General features: G+C 39.5%; 1 protein-coding gene across 1 annotated transcript; it reads right to left on the bottom strand.

The window, feature by feature from the left end:
• Positions 1–10,256: 10,256 nt before the first annotated feature.
• LOC144515448 (uncharacterized) lies at positions 10,257–13,373 on the bottom strand. The gene is made up of 2 exons (XM_078246299.1): positions 13,237–13,373; positions 10,257–12,596 (listed from the first exon to the last, which is right to left on the bottom strand). Exons 1-2 carry the CDS (start codon positions 13,267–13,269, stop codon positions 11,352–11,354), a joined length of 1,278 nt encoding a protein of 425 aa, XP_078102425.1. The 5' UTR covers positions 13,270–13,373; the 3' UTR covers positions 10,257–11,351.
• Between the last annotated feature and the right edge of the window lie 3,756 nt (positions 13,374–17,129).

The following is a 17,129-nucleotide window of genomic DNA, read 5'->3' as shown; positions in this document are numbered from 1 at the left end:
ATAACACTGAACACTGTGTTAATGGACTTTGGTCCTAGGGATAAGAATTTAACTATTACAACAATTGGTTTCAAATTGACAAAATACACTAATAACTTTACAAATACTGTAGTATTAGTATGCTATGCTAGTATGTATACTAGTCCACACTCTACACTGTAAGTGCCTATCCATACAACTATTACTTTCAGGTAAAAAATCCATTATACTATCTATAGCCAATCATGATAATTCAAATGAAGCCTTTTGATCACATATATGTGATAGAAATATGAATTGATTTACATACTTTCCAGTTTAAAACCAAACTAAGCCTCTCCTCTGGTAATGAAGCTTTTTTTATTCTCATGTGCAGGTCCCACATCTGGTGTTAATAAACACACTGACGCAGTGCTAAACTTTTTAATACCATATTAAGAAAAGGACATAAAAACAGGAAGTGTGAAATCTAAAAGGAGAAGCATGTACCGAGTGTAAGCATGAACAGGAAGCGTGCAGTGAACAATGTATGGGCTAGCTAGTTGTGAAAGATTGACTTTAATAACACAAACAGATGTGAAACTGTCTAAAGGGACTTTCTTCTCATGCCCAACACCCCGATATGACTGATCAGACCAGGCCTACAGTTTATGAAAGTCTGACAATAGGACACAAATCAGATCTAATAGACTTACTCACATATGTGTTATAATATGTACCTCGAAGTGGTTCTCAAACTCTTTTTTTTTACCCCTGAAGTGGGGGGAGAGGCATTACAGAGGCAGCACACAACAATGTGGGGGAGGGGGTTGGGGTGATATGTGAAGTAGATCTAAAGTTGAAGGACTCTTAATCATGTGGTAACAATAAACAAGCATGAGTGTTTTCACTTCAGCATGTTTATCAAGATTTGGTTTAGCACAATGTATTCAGACAGTAGAATGAAATGTAAAGCACAAGATGGATTTACTTGCAAATGCATCAGTTAAAGCCTAAGTCAAAGAATATGACAAAAATGATCTTGCTCTCCATTCACGATCAATGTAGCGGGGAAGACCATTGAGTAATCTCTAGCAGCTTGGGCGAAGTTTAACTTGCATTTACACACAAACTCATATAAGGGTGTAAACAAAACCATGTTGCTAATGTTCTTTTTGATGCAATTTACTTAAAATATGATTAGTTTTTTCTCAATATTATCATGGTTTATAAAAATAAATTGGTGTAGTGCAGTGAATAGTTCTTTTCTGCCACTAAAATCTGACGACATGCCCTGGGGAATGAAATAGCATCTGAAGAACCATTGTATCAATGACTGTTGAATTGTGTGAATACAGTATATTGGTGCACCTTTCATGTCTTAATAAATTAGTTCAAACTCTGGTATGATCAGAGCTTACAGAAGGCTGCCATCCAAGTTATACACCTTGTTTTTTTTTTTAATCTGCGCAACAGCCCATGGGTGCTGTTTCTGCTTTTCAGATCAGATCGTACATACTCATCTAGATTCACTTCTTGTTCTGTAAAAAGGACGATCACAGCAATTAGATTATAATATATGTAATAGCTTTTCTTGTGGATGAGTATTTTCTTCACGGGTCTCCTCATTTTTACGTGCAATGTTTTGTTAACCTCAGTGAAAATGTTGTACGTTTTTCAACATAACTGTGTATGTATGACGCACAGCACAGGTATCCTGAGAAATTTTTCTTTTTTCAAGACACATTAGAAACTTCATAAAAGGTGTTCCTGTGAATCGGAAATGGAGAACTTTGTCATGAATTCCTCCAGGTCTACCGCCTGTGCCAAATCACACCAGCCAGTGAAAGTAAAAGTTGAGAGAGGAAGAGTGGAGTGAAAGGAAAAGAGAAGTGGTCAGGAAGGCTAGAAGGGGGGAATTCAGGGATTTTTTTCTGCCTTCTTGGAGTAGGAGTAAGGGACGGGGGGGTTACCAACTCCTCTCCACCTTCCTCCTCCTCCTGTTCCCTGCGTTTGCGTCACAAGTCGGGGGTTGAGGGGGAAGAGGGCAGGGAGGAGGAGTTGATTGAGCTCTGTAGCTGAGGAATGTGGCAGAGAGAGAGAGAACATGGCTATAAAAGGATAGCACTTCCACTCTGTTGCTGTGATGTCACTACTTAAATATTTCCTCCTTCCTTCCCTGCCAAGACTGACTTAGTGACGCTGCTATTTCTTTCTAATTTCTCTGGGTCTCCCTCCTCCCCTTCTAGCCAAATACGTAGGTAAATATGTAGGTCAGCATAGGGGGATGTTTGCTTGGGGGGAATGATGGATAAGGAGATAAATCTATGCACTGCAGGTCATGTATCATGTTTCCAATGTTTAACATATCAGCCTCTCATGAATTATACTACATTCTGCTTTTTCCCGGAAAAGGAATTTGAACATTAAAGTTGCATTCTGCCCATTTCAGTCTATTAGCTATGCACTTAGAATACAGGTAGATAAGAAGCTTAGTCATCTCTCATATTCAGTTAGCTGATACTCTTTATAGTCAAGTCATACCTCGTATTAGTTAGAGCTGGGCAATATATCGATATTATATCGATATCGTGATATGAGACTAGATATCGTCTTAGATTTTGGATATCGTAATATAGTAATAAGGCATAAGTGTTGTCTTTTCCTGGTTTTAAAGGCTGCATCACAGTAAAGTGATGTCATTTTCTGAACTTACCAGACTGTTGTAACTGTTCTATTATTTGCCTTTACCCACTTGGTCATTATATCCACATTACTGATGATTATTTATCAAAAATCTCATTATGTAAATATTTTGTGAAAGCACCAATAGTCAACTGTACAATATCGTTGCGGTATCGATATCGAGGTATTTGGTCAAAAATATCGTGATATTTGATTTTCTCCATATCGCCCAGCCCTAGTTAGTTACTGCTCTGTATTGATAACATGTGATGAGATAAATGGATCCTGTTACAGTAATAGCTTCCTTGTGTAAAATTTGATATTTAGGGGGGAAAGAAATTAATTAATTAATTAAAACATTTAAACAAAAACTCGAAACAGCAATCAGCGCCGGGTATTCAAAATGAATACAACTGTGACTATACAATAAAAAGCTAAGGTCTAGCCAAGCTTGAGCTATGCTTGTACATAAGAGCCTGTAGCCATTAGTGGAAGAAGTTTCTCATTTAATTTTTTAAATAATAATAAGAAATTAACTTAATTTAACATCTTTCCGAATTAGAGTTAGCCAATTAATTAGAAAATAAAGGACAATACATATTTAACAACTGACATTCCCAAATCCTTACTTTTGTCAGTTATTTAGATGTAGGCCTTACTTTGATCTACTACTTCACACACCAACGCGCCTTGACCCTCCCCCTTCTGATTATACGTGAATGTGAATCATAGTGGTGACTCAAAACTTCAATCTGTGGACGTTAGTCATCAGCACCGCGCTAAGCATCATGGGAAACCCCTAACATCTTGAACAGTGGAGGGCAGTAATGCAGCATTAAAGCGGACGTGAACTGCAGTTAGATTCTTCAGAGCTCGGCGCTTGTCGTTAGTTTAATGCTGCCATATTTCTGTCGGTGTCTGTCTGATTCTGACTTGCATCTTGTTTAACACTGCTGTCAAGTTAGCCTACCACTCTTTTTCGAGGCCACTCCAAACTGCAGGAAAATCCCAAATGAAGAGGGGTTTTAGGAGGAGTATTGGGTCAAAGCTCAAATGATCTGTTTCTAAGTATTTTAAGGTGCATTAACCTCCAAGTTTTTATCTTTTCCAAGAACAAAAACAGGTAGTGCTTTCCAATGACCTAGTTAGCAAAGTAGAAGTTACATAACGTGCTCCGTCACTCTCTGAATGGTTGACGAAGGTTTGGAGTTGACAGATTACTCAACCGTAATGTGTAGTCTGCATGTTATGACAGAAAGAGAGGGAGAAGTTTTTAGGAGCTGTAAAAAAAATTCAAGGCTGAAACCTCACTGAATACACACACACACACACACACACACACACACACACACACACACACACACACACACACACACACACACACACACACACACATTTTGCAGGTAGGAATGTGACTGTGTGTGATGTTTCTGCATGATTTATCCAATCTTGGTTGCTGATCGCTTCAGGGTGAAAAGTTCCAGCAGAACTGGCCTGACCAGCAGCAAAGTTGAAAACAGATTGCAGGCAGAAATTCCTCCTTTTACCTGGTGAAAAGAACAAATTTATAGTCTTTACCGCCTTAAATTATTTTCTCACCACACTGAAGTTTCACCTTTTCTTACTTGCTTTTTATTGCACTTTTAATCCCTCTTGTCCCTCCCTTATGGCTCAGTTTTTGTTTCTTACCTGCTCAGTTCACAGCCAATTAAAGTTTGAAAAGGTTAACTCATCTTCTACCTACCCTTACCTTGCTCTAATTTGTCCCTCCAGAACAAACACTCTGCTGTTTGTTAGCAGTTATGACATGCATGGATGCCTGTTTGTTTTGTCCTTTTGTAACTGTTGCTTACGTTTCTTTTGAATAAGGATCTCTGTCTCTTTCTCACCTTTACACAGTATGTAATTGCTTTAATAAATCTCCACCCAGATTAGATTTTATCTTGTGTGTGTGTGTGTGTGTGAGAGAGAGAGAGAGAGCTCAGGTGACTTGGGCAAAGAAAGCAGCTTTGTGGTTGATTATTAACAGTTCCACAGGGAACTGTTGAGTTGAGGGAATGACCTGTTGCAGTGGTTGAATAGCAATGGTGGTTGAAACAAAAGATAGGTAATGGTGAAATTAATACTTTTAAATTGAAAATTAAGAGCTTAAACTGTGATGAGTGAGTGAGTTTCATCTGATTCAGTGCCACTGAGGATTTTCAAGTGATCTTGAATCTATCTGTTGTTCTACAGTATTTCGTCATGTAAGACCTTTGGAGTTTGGTGAACTTTAACCAGTCTGGGGTGAGAACAGGCTGGGGAGTTAATATTTGTGAACACAAACACACACTGATCCATTCTTTTTGTCTCTTGCTGTTTACACTTTGTGGTCATTGTCCATCGCCATAGCAACACATCCTGCCATTGGTCCAAAGACACAATGCACAATTGTGGCCATAGCTGAGGTTTACTGAGTTTCTAAAATCTAGTCCTTAAAGAAATCTCAACCGGTGTGTTGCTCATATTTTTTAAATCAAGTATATTTCAGCAGTACAGTACATAATAAAAATGGAAAAGCTATGATGATATAATTTGTTTCAATTTGACTATTAAAAGCTTACCAGCTATTTTTCTGTTTGTGCTAAATGTGTCCTGTCATAGGCAATGTGTTACAGGAGTTTACCAGTTGTCATATGGAAATTTAAAAGAGCTTTAAGAGAGAATTTCCGATTACAGGACATCTGTGTATATACATATGTGCATAACTGTTTATCAATTTTAGGCCCACATAACACTTAGCATAGACCTAACAACATGAGGTAGACATTAAAGTGGGTGAAAGTACCACTAAGGATGTAGTTTGGGTCCTTGTTTTGGACTAAAGAGAAAAAAAGTTTTGTTGTCTGAAAGTACTATGGTGTACTATATATATATATATATATATATATATATATATATATATATATATATATATATGTTGTGTTCACACTTTATTATTACACATGAACCAAGTATTGAAAGTACTTTTTCTGACTGTTCTCCTCCACTGTGCCTTGTGAGATTTTTCTATCCTGTCTGGTGGTCAAAAGCAAAACAAAGCAAATAAAGAAATAATTGACCATGAGCTGAGACGGCAACTGGCTTTCATCTGCCATAAACAATGATTGACACGTGGAGACAAGGGACAGAAACGCATATGCTGCAGTATGATGAGGAGAATGGGATGGGTTGGAATAAATAAGGTGTGGGTGGATTAGGGGGTGTTTAGGTTGGAGACCCTGGTGAAGTATTAATTTTTGCATAGTTTTCTAATGTACTACTGAATTTCACTACTTTATTGTTTCTGTTTCACTTACAGTTGGCATGCACAATGTGTATGCCATTGTATGTGTGTCTGCATATATTATTTCTTACATTACTTCCCTGCACAAGGTGTAGGCATGCTATTGTATATGTGCGTAGTATGTGGTGGAATTACCATAATACTAAAGAATTGTACTTTTGTTGTTTTTTATTCTTAGGGGCCATCCACACGGAAACACTTTTTGGTATAAACGCATGTGTTTAGCATTGTTTTGGCCGATCGTCCAAACAAATCGAACTTGCGTATCGATGATGTCATCGCCACACCCCTCAATGTCTAGCCTTCGACCTCTTATCCCGTGACGACGTCTCATAACAACAACAATTCACTATCGGTCCACACAAACGATTCTGGTTTCCTTGCACTAGCCATTTTCGTAGTCTTCTTCTTGTGTTTGGTTTCTTCTTCTACTGTCTGTTTGTATACAGCTCGCAAGCTTTACGTGCATGCTCTGCCTCTTCTTCTCCATTTTTGGTGAATTACTGTAACAGACACAGCGCCACCTATAGGCCTGGAATATGAAGTAGTGTGTTGAGTCATTTACAAATGGATCCGTTTGGACGCAACTATTCTTGAAACGATGCCAGGGAAGACAGGGGAAAAAAAGATTGTTTTGGTAGGTGTGGACGTGGCCTAAGTTATGAAGTAATACATAATTGATCACAAAAATATGAAAGGGGAAATGGTTGATGTGAAAAAGTGTTTTACTTTTTTTTTCTTTTTATTGAAGAACTTCCTAAAGTAAGACACCAGCACAACACACCGTTTGTTTAAACCTATTGTCACTCCCTGAATGTAGTGGAAAATCCCCACACTCACAACATGACATGCTAACATGTTACCATGGTTACCAGATGATCTTTGATAATTGCAGTATGTAGGGGGATTAGACAGCATACAAATTGTGGAAACTTGCTTATTTCAGCTTTTCAATTCATACAAGTGTCACATATCCACTACCACACAATCCTGTGGTTGGGCCACCATATGTTCTCACCACAAATGAACCACAGTAGAGTTTGTGTGGAAATGGACTGAGGCCAATGGCAGTGTTGAAACCAGCCCAATTGAACCAGACCCAATGGGCAAAAATACAAGAGTTTAATTCAACTGAACCAATGTTTTTAATGTTACAGAATAATAGAAAGTTATTAAAAAGTAGCCCCGGTGTAGCCTTGTAAATAAAAACTTCCCATGCACATTTCTTAGGCTCTGAAGTTCTTAAGAAATCCCAGATTCTAGATTGTAGGCTCGCTACACAGAATCCAGTACTCTGGCAGTATGTGCGGGGTGGTGGCTGTGGTGGCGGGTTGCTCAACACTAGTTTGCACTGGGAGTGTAAAGTGGAAATTGCAACAGGGAGTTTTCGTGAACTTCTGCTTCACTTGTAAATGTGCCTTACACAATCATGTCCATAAGAGTTGCTATCAGTTAGGCTCTGAACATTGGTGATTCAGCTCAGGAAGCAGAGGTGATTAAATCAATCAATCAAATCAGTTGAAAGTTTAATTACAGCAGCTGGAAAATTCCCAGTGAAGAGAGAGAATTATGTGTAAACCCATATCTTAAGAACTCTATATGGGTTAACTGGTAGCACAATTCCTGGTAGAAACCGCAAACATCTTTCCTGCCGCTACCAGAGCTCCAGGTGTATGTTTTGTCCAGAACTGGCTTTCTTTTGGTGTCTCTGACATTTAACCGCAACTTGGGCTGCATTGACTGATTTTGCCATGGCATTTTGCAATTCCTTTGGTGATTGGTCCAGAGATGTTCACAAGTCATTTTTTCGAAGTCCAAGTCGAGTCTCAAGTCTTTGAGCTCGAGTCCAAGTCAAGTCTCAAGTCTTTGAGGGGCAAGTCCAAGTCAAGTCTCAAGTCTCTGGCCATTTGATCTGTCCCTAACACTGTATTGTTAAATGTTATGAATTCAAAGCATGTCCTATAGCTACCATCCAGACAGTACAGTATCAAAATCTGTTGTAGGATAACCTTATGGGGTCTATTTAACACATCCCTCTAGCCCTCGGACCTGGTGAAATATTAACCTAAGTCTGTCACATCATATGGATACAACTATAAAGATACAATTTCTTTGTTCCCAGGCAATCCCAGCATTAGCACAACACTTTGCGATGGTTAGCTTGTTACCTATGACGATATATGCTAATTTTAATGTCTCTTTCACTCAAAAAAATGTCTAATGTCGAAGTGGAAATCAAGAGAATAGTGGCAGCGCCACACCAGTTACAGAACAACATGCATCTCAGTGTCAGTCCAAATTACGCACAATAAGCAGTTTGAACTCACTGATGTAATGCAATTTATTTATTTTCTAAGTGTTAGTACGCTCAGTAAAACTGAGTCCAGCGCGAGGGAGATCCGACTCAGAGGAGGAGAGGTTAGTGAGGCCAGCGTCTCCACGGCAGGTGACAGTGCGCAGGGATCCGCTGTGCCACGCATGGATGAAATAATGAAATAGTAAATAGGACTACAGTAACAGAAATATGTGCAGAATTAAGACAGTCAAGACGGCCCAGTGTTTGGTGGACCGGGTACACCTTGTTCACTTAATAGCCTACAAATCATCCACGGGATCATTTACGCGTCACATGAGTTTGCCCACCTGACACAGCGTTTGTTCCTGAGGAGATGGATCTGTGCTTCCCGCCTCCTATGCGCCATGGATGTCTGAGCCTCAGCAACTACTAACTATAAAGATAAAATTTGCCTGTTCCCAGCATTGGCACAACACTTTGCGATGGTTAGCTTGTTACCTGTGACGATATACGCTAAATGTGACGTCTCTTTCACATTAGCAAGTGACTGACCTGCCTGGGTGCGTTTGGAGATGCCTGATGAAGTTCGACGTTGTTGATCCGGCATCATTTATCTTGGTGCCACACATCTTGCATGTAGCTGTTAGCTTACTGCCACTGTTAACCAAGTTATTAAAAAGTAAAACTAATGACAAAAGGCACAACTCCGGAGGACTTGGTGTCGCCATCGTCAATGCATTTTTTATATGTGAGTGTGCGCACATAAGGCATAACACATGCATTACGTTGCACATTATGGCAAAGGGCAGGGGACATGCAGCTCATCATACGTTTCCCCAACGTATATGCGCCATAAAAGAAAAAAGAAATACATGAATAAATTTAGATTTAAAAAGCAATAATTGCATGAAAACAGGTTGTTGACGAGTCTCGAAGCTTGAGTCGCAAGTCAAGTCTGAAGTCTTTTGGGTCGTGTCCGAGTCAAGTCTGAAGTCAGCTGTTTGTGCGACTTAAGTGCTACTCGAGTCCGAGTCTCAGACTTGAGTCCCCATCTCTGGATTGGTCTCCTCCCTGACTGCAGTCCATTTTGCCCAACTACTAAGTGGGATCGGAAAGATCAAGAAGTCTCTGGAATTTTCATTCTGTTTTAGATTTCTCAATCATGAAACTTGCATGTGAACTACCAACACTACCTGCTCTTGACCCATGTTTTGAATCCAATCTTCGTTGTGTACTGTGGGACCTTATTTAAACATATATGTTTTGTTTTATATCTTATTTGTCTATTTTTTAACTATTTGTAGAGATCCAAAGGTATTTTCTTACACCAATTTGGAGTATCATTGCAAAGCACCACATTTTTTACCTTTGGACTGAAAAGCTGTGTGTTAATGTGTATCCGTGCCAGTGCTCTTGAGGTGATCCAAATGCTGTCATCTGTACTGTATACACAACAAGAAGACTGTATGCAACAAAACACATAAGAGAGAGAAACAAAGGCTCAGAATTCCACATGCAATAGACTATTATTTTTCTGTTTCTGTGAATGTAACATGTAACAAAATAGGAATAAAAAATCAAGTCTTGTATATATTTAAAACGACAAATGTTTTGAACTCTCAGGAGGGAAACTGGGCCCTATGGAAATACTATATGAGTATGAGGCTGACATGTAGTAGTGTGTCCTTATTCATTATTTACTTTCAGGCAAAATCAGTTAATAATTGATCTTCAGCCACTTATTAAAACATGGCTGAAAAACATTACTTAAGAATAAATATTTTTAAAAATGATTCCTTTTCTTGCAGCCATTTACTGTTTACAACATAGGGCCAGTATTCCCCTCTTAATCTCTAAAAGCTACTGGGTGAGTAAGTTACAAAACTACATAGGCATTCATATGAAGATGCAAGATATAATTACTGTAAGCAAGACAAGCAAGCATCTCATTTTCACTAAATAACAAATTGGAGTCAAAGAGAACAGCATACGTTCATTTCTTTTTTTAGAATTTTATTTTGTCCCTTTCAGGCAATTAAAAATATAAGATTCTCTGTTTTTTTTACTGCTTTTTCTCACATTGGTATTTCACAGAGGTTGAATATTTCTCCATAAATAGTACAAAATACATTTTTTTTTCTTTAAACACAAATAAATATCATAATAAATATATAAGTTTAAGTTAAACAACACAAGGCAACCAATAACCAAAAGGAATACTGCGGTGTTAAAGTCCCTGAACTAGGTTGTCAAACAAATGGGACAATAAAAGATGGGGTGCAATTTACAGGTCAAGATACATATATTTATATCCTAACTCACTGACATGCATTTTTCTGGTAACACATTTTTGATCTTCCAGCATTCTGCAACTTATACATGCTTGCACCCCAGGTCTCAAGAAAATGACATGGTTGCACACATACTTACACCCACGCACGCACATTTACAGCACACACACACACACACACACACACACACACAGACAGACAGACAGACAGACAGACAGACAGACAGACAGACAGACAGACAGACAGACAGACACACACACACACACACACACACACACACACACACACACACACACACACACACAGCAGAGTGAAGTATGAAGCTTTGGTTAAATGCTACTGGGAGACTTGATAGTTTCCCCAATTTGGATTAGCTGTAAAGTGCATATCACAGATGAAATGGCATCAATGACACATGTCAGGTCTCACTGATTAAGGCTACTGAATCAAACACACTGTTTGTGGCACTAAGAGTAAATAGCCATGTTGCCGGGAGAATCTTCAAGGCACAGGAGATCATGATTCACTAGTAGATATCACTAAAGATAAGCCATTTTGATCAATAGGCTACATTAAGTATAAAAATAGAGTCTGATAACATTTGGCTACTGAAATCATCTTAATATGTGTATTGTCCAAGACGAGTTTCATTTTACAAACTTAAATTAAGAACTTTAAGTGTTATTGTGTCAAAGGTTGACTTGTCCTGATCAGTTCTGGTTCTGAAGAAAGTCCAGATAAACAGACACAATTAATAAGGTGTCAGTTGTTTTCTGTTCCTTCTCTTTGGATCTGTTTAATCGGATAGGGACAGGCGTTCAAACACAGTGAGCCTCTTAGTGGCTGCATCGAATGTTGGAGACTCGGTTCCACTGGAACCGCCGCTGCTGCTGCTGTAGCTGTCCTCCAGGGAGTCCTCAGAGGAGAAACGCTGGAGTCCAGCAGGCTTCATGAATCCTCCGTGGCCTCCAGGACCAGGAAACAGCATGCTGCTGTCCTGCTGGTGCCCGTCCTCCACGCTGGCAGAGACTCTGCTGATGTTAAAGTTATTTCCATGGCCACACACACAGCGTGACTTTGGCTCCAGGATAAGAGGAATGTTGTGGATGTCTCCGGTGCTGGCACGGGTCTGATGGTTGCCAAACTGGAATGATGCTGCCTCCCGCTGCAGGGAGTCGCCAAACACTGGGGAGAGGAGATCAGCGGGAGGTGGGGAAACAGAGGGAGCACGGCTGAAGCCCAAGTTAGGATCATTGAAGGATGAAGTGAATGATGGAGGAGGTGAGCTGCGTGAAGACCCCAGGAACCCGGCGAAGCTGACACACTGGCGCAGCTGGTGGCGTGCATTCTGACCACTGGGAGTCGGTTGCTGCTGATTCTGGAATTTGGCCGATGATAACGGCGCTCCGCTAATTCTGTCCTCATGGATGAAGTGGCAGCGTGAGCCATAGGGACAGTAGCCAAAGTTGTAGAAGGTTCTGCAGGGCTCGGTCTTGTACTTGGGGTGGCGGAACAGTCCACGCAGCTCTGCCTCGCCATGAGCGAACTGGCACTTACTGCCATACTTGCAGCTGCCTGTCTCCTGGAAGCCACGGCACAGCTCAGTCTTGTAACGATTAGGGGCCACCATTTGTGGAACCTGGGCTTGGAGGGAAGATGAGGGAGGGAAGCCAGGCGGTGGAGCCACAGTAGTAGCAGAGGGGAAAGCCTCCAGGTTCTTGAGCTGTCCAAACGAGGAAAGCAGGCTGCTGCTGCTGGACTCGGTCAGGCTCATGGAGCGGTCGGGCCTGAAGGAGAGCGGTTTCGGCTTGGAGACAGGGCCCTGGCTCCAGATGTTAGATGACCAGAAAGGGCTGCCGTTGTCATTATTGTTAACATGCTCGGTGCTCAAACTGTGGCTCGAGGAGGCAAGGGGGGAGGGGGGAGAGAAGACGGAGGCTGACCGGTTCAGTCGACTCTGCCCCGGGCCTTTGAGTTGAGACTGTTTCGAGACCAAGGCATCCAGGTCCAGGTTCCTATCCAGGGCCAGGTTCCTAAAGTTCTGTTACAGAGGGTTGACATAGTTAATATACAGACCGTAAATCTATTTTAGAGCAATATACTGTATGTTGAATATCATCATCATCATTTTCCTCTTACAACCTACTTTCTACAACAAATCTATTTTAATAATTAATTGAAGTCTTTTGTTCAGCAAAATATAGCTAATTCCAAGTATATATTTAAGATCTTGTATTTCTTAAAGACATACATTCGAAAAAAAAAGATAAAACAAAGTAATTAAGAAAGCAATCATAAAAAATAAATAAAAGAAATCTGCAGTACTACACCTTTATCTTCCATTTTTATGTAATCATAAAATACAAATTAAATGTAGATAATTGCAATTTGGGCTATTTTCAGTTTTTCTTGAATATTCTGATGGTGGAACATTGGAACTGAAGAAACAAACAGCCCAGCGCTGTGTCCCTTCCATCATTATCTCTTTAAACTGAACAAATCCTATGTGACTATTATACTCGGTTCAAAGGAAATTCACTGTCAAATCAGTGATTCACAGAAATAAAACGAGCAGGAATAAACAAACACTTTGGGAGAGGAGTTACAGAGCTGACCCACTTCAACTTTATGAAGTCTTTCTTTCTTTTTTTCCAAAACAAAATTTCTAAACTTTGACTCACCTTCGTGAAGATGTTGTCAAGCATTTCGGACATGCTGTACCCCTTTGGCCAAAAGAAGAAGATTCAGCTCTGATCCACGGTTGACTGTTCGATATGTTGTCCAGACTAAAGTCAAGTTGGATCTCTTCTCTGTGAAGAACCTTTTTATGTATATGCTATGAAACCCCTCCCCCATGGTTTGGGAGGAGTTTCCACTTGCCATGTTCCCGGATGACCCTCCCTCCGCCTCAAGTTTCATAGTGAGCTCAGAGAAGGGCGGGTAGTAAAAAAAAAAAAAAGAAAGAAAACTGTGTATTTTTAGCTAGCTGTGTGAAACGCTTCAGTTTCGCAGGCATGTGAAAGCAAAGTGGCTTATTTACATAGCTCTCATGCATGCTCTTCATCTAGGCCTATAGCACACACTTGTGTGTTTAATCTTATTCTGTAGAGGGTTTTTTCTGCAGAGTGGTACATCATTCCTGCTCTGTAAGATTTTTTTCAGGATCTGAAGCACCTAGGTGTGAAGTGGCAAATAAGGCTGTTTGTTTAGACCTGTACACTGATCCTTTTCATCCCACATTGACAAGTAAAGCAGAGTTTTTCTGTAGCAAACACCTCAACACGTACGCAGGCATACATTTACAGTATATACATTCCTATGACTAATGGTATACAGTATGTTTTGAGGAAGTGGGATAAATCATCTTGTCCCTGGTCACATGAATGTAAAGTTTCTGAGCATTTACCCGCAGAGAGGAGATAATATATCTCTGTACCTTATTGTTTACCAGAAATCATACAGCTACATTTCCCCTTATTTACTTCGGTTTCTGTTGCGATTACAATGGGGCTCCAGTATTTACCCAAGCACTGAAAAAGTCAAACAGTTAACAGAACACAATCAATAATAGTAATGGTTAAGGCAAAATCCTTTTGGTTGAAAACAAGATAGAAGTGAGGAAAAATAAACACCAGGATCAAGTAATCAAAACAGAATGAACCGGAATACTGGATTCTCATCTGGTATTTGTAGAAACCAGATACTTGTATTGTATGCCTAATACTTCATGCTCAACGCTGTGTTCTTTTAGCACTTTTGCAAACATAGTATAATTTTAATATTTAGATGTTTTACATTTAACCATACCAACCATTTTTTGAAGTTGTTTTTTTTATTTTTTATGAAAGATTGCCACCCTCAACACACTTTCAACTTTCTGGCCCACTGCGGAAATCCTTCTTCATCTTGCAAACTAATTTTGCAAACAAAACTGAAGATGTCATATTACCAGAAGATTACTGTTGGTGGCTTTTTTTCTGGTTTCTATAGTGAGCATTGTCTTTTTGTTTTTCTTCTCATAGGAATTCAGAGGAGTATGGCAGCTGTTTCCCCTCACAAGAATGTGTGTGTGTGTGTGTGTGTGTGTGGTGTGTGAGATCCTATGTTATTTTGTAGGGTACTACTGTATACATACTCACTAAGGGTTATTTCCTTGACTCACACATTACAGTGTCACCTGACTTTCAAGTCTATATATATGTCACACACTCTTCTTGTAGCCTACTATATAAGTTCACTTATCTGTAGCACATTTAATCAATTTATTATCTGAGCAGAGCTGTATCACTGAATCTTGACTAAACCTGCACAGCGTATTCATTATTTAATTCATTAATTAAATCAGAAGGTTGATGAATATTGAATAATGAGACATTGTGATTTAGCAGTGAGATAGGTGGGAAAATGTGAGCGAGAGTGAAGCAGAGAGATTTAAAGAAATAAATCACCTGACCTGGTGAAATTCAAATAAATGACCAATGAATACATTATCTGGTGTGCATCGATTCCATTTCCTTTCTACAGGACTGATATCAGCTAATCAGGAGACTATATTATTTTCTGTGCAGCTGCATGTGTCACCCACTCAGATGAGTCATATTCAGTCCTGGCAATGACAGCGCAAACGTTCTAATAAATGTTGTGCAAGTGTAGAAAAGTTACTGCAATATTAATTGCTTAGTGCTCCCGCATGATGCTGGTAAACAGAAGAAGGGTGCCACCAGAAAAAACGCCTGAGGCCAAAATACACAACTATTATCTTTCTGTGCAGCAAGGCACACATTCTCATAATTAGGATCCCATGATGAGTTAAAGGTTGACAAAATGTTATTTGTCTTTTTGAAATGTAGTTAAGGAATTTTGCTTCAGGGCCTGTAAATGTAATCCAGCCATTGTGACTATAAGGCCAATTATACAAGGCTTTATTTGACATCCATTTCTAAGCAAGGGAGGGATTTTTAACGATAAGTAGTTCATAAATTATTCAAATTCATCATTAAAAATAACACACTACCACAATAAGTAAATCCTTCACTTGTAGTAAAAGCAATTATTAGGCGTAAAATGTTCTTAAATATCCTGAGTAAAAGTAGCCGTTCCGCTCAGACTATAAGTAATGTCATAGGTGCTTGCAGTCTTCCTACTTAATATACTCAATTTATGAGTCATGTTTCTGTTGAATGCCAAGTCTTTTTGTATTTTAAAATGTAAAAACTATCCACAGATGTCAAACAACTCTACGTGGCAAAAAGTGTAAAGTCTCACAAAATGGAAGTACAAGTGAAGCAATAAAATGTAAAAATAAAGTAAACAAAGAAAACCATAGTTTCACTAAAATATACCGCCAGAACACATTCTGTTCTCACTGTACTTTCTTCAGTGTTTCCCCACGTGTGTATCCATGTCATTAGTTACATGTATTGAGTCACAGTTGTGAACATGTGTCACAGTTGTTTGCTTATGTAACTATATTTTAAGTTTTTTTTTTCAAATTACTGTAACATACTGTAATGTGTCATTCTTAAAATTATGCCATAGGGATGCTCGATTGTGAAGGTTTTCTTATGTATTTCAGAATTCCAGTAAAAATTACACCCGCCATCATCACAACTCACAGCCTTCTTACGCAGACAGATGGACAAACTGACTGAAGCCAAACAGGCCTCTCACGTTCAGTTATTAATAACTACAGTGAGATATACATAACTTTCCTAACTATAAATCTGACAGCATTATGAACTTTGGAAAGTATATTATAAGGCTGGATAAAGAGTGTGGAAAAATCCCCCCCTGTCTTTCTCATTATTCCTGTACTTTCTTCAGACCTTTTTTCACCAGAAGGCCAGTAAATGGGCACAAAGGTAGGGGGAGCAAATGGCTGCAGTGGTGTGTGTGTGTGTGTGTGTGTGTGTGTGTGTGTGTGTGTGTGTGTGTGTGTGTGTGTCTGTGTTGTGGTTACCTCACTCTACTTGTTTCTGTCTCTCGCCTCAGTTGCATGGAAAGTCACTCAAACAGGGAGGGGTGCTCACACACACACACACACACACACACACACACACACACACACACACACACACACACACACACACACACACACACACACACACACACACACACACACACACACACACAAGCTTAAAGGAGCATTCCTGCTGACGGTGGCTTCCAGGTGGTTGTGTTGTTGTTGTTTGTTCTTCTTTTTATTCCTTGGTGACTAAGCGAGCAAGTGTTCCAGGTTGCAGTTGCAGTGCCAGGTTTTCCACCAAAGTTTTTCGTAAGTGACATGCCAGCACACATGTAGCTATCTGACACGTTTGGACTTGATCGCACAACGCTGCTCCAGACATGTTCTAAAAGTGTGTGACTCTGAGTACGTATGAGTAGACTGTGGGAAAATGTGTAATTTCAGAAATTGAGAAAATAGGTTGCAAATCTATCTATCATTCTAATCGAGACCTATTTTAAAAAAAAACATTTATATTATAAACAAAAAGCTGGTTGTCCTCGTGTTGTGCTAGAATGAACGTAAAGGGAAATATTTAATTTCTTACAGTAACTGTAAAACTTTAAACAT

Source organism: Sander vitreus, chromosome 3 (genome assembly GCF_031162955.1).
Source record: "Sander vitreus isolate 19-12246 chromosome 3, sanVit1, whole genome shotgun sequence".
NCBI lineage: Eukaryota > Metazoa > Chordata > Actinopteri > Perciformes > Percidae > Sander > Sander vitreus.
This window is presented reverse-complemented; position numbering and strand designations above follow the sequence as displayed.

What these genes read in the sequence shown, in the direction of transcription:
- LOC144515448 (XM_078246299.1), bottom strand. Translation starts at nt 13,269, where the DNA reads ATGTCCGAAATGCTTGACAACATCTTCACGAAG. An exon ending in TTGACAACATCTTCACGAAG is followed by an intron (nt 12,597 to 13,236) that starts GTGAGTCAAAGT and finishes CCTCTGTAACAG; the next exon opens with AACTTTAGGAACCTGGCCCT.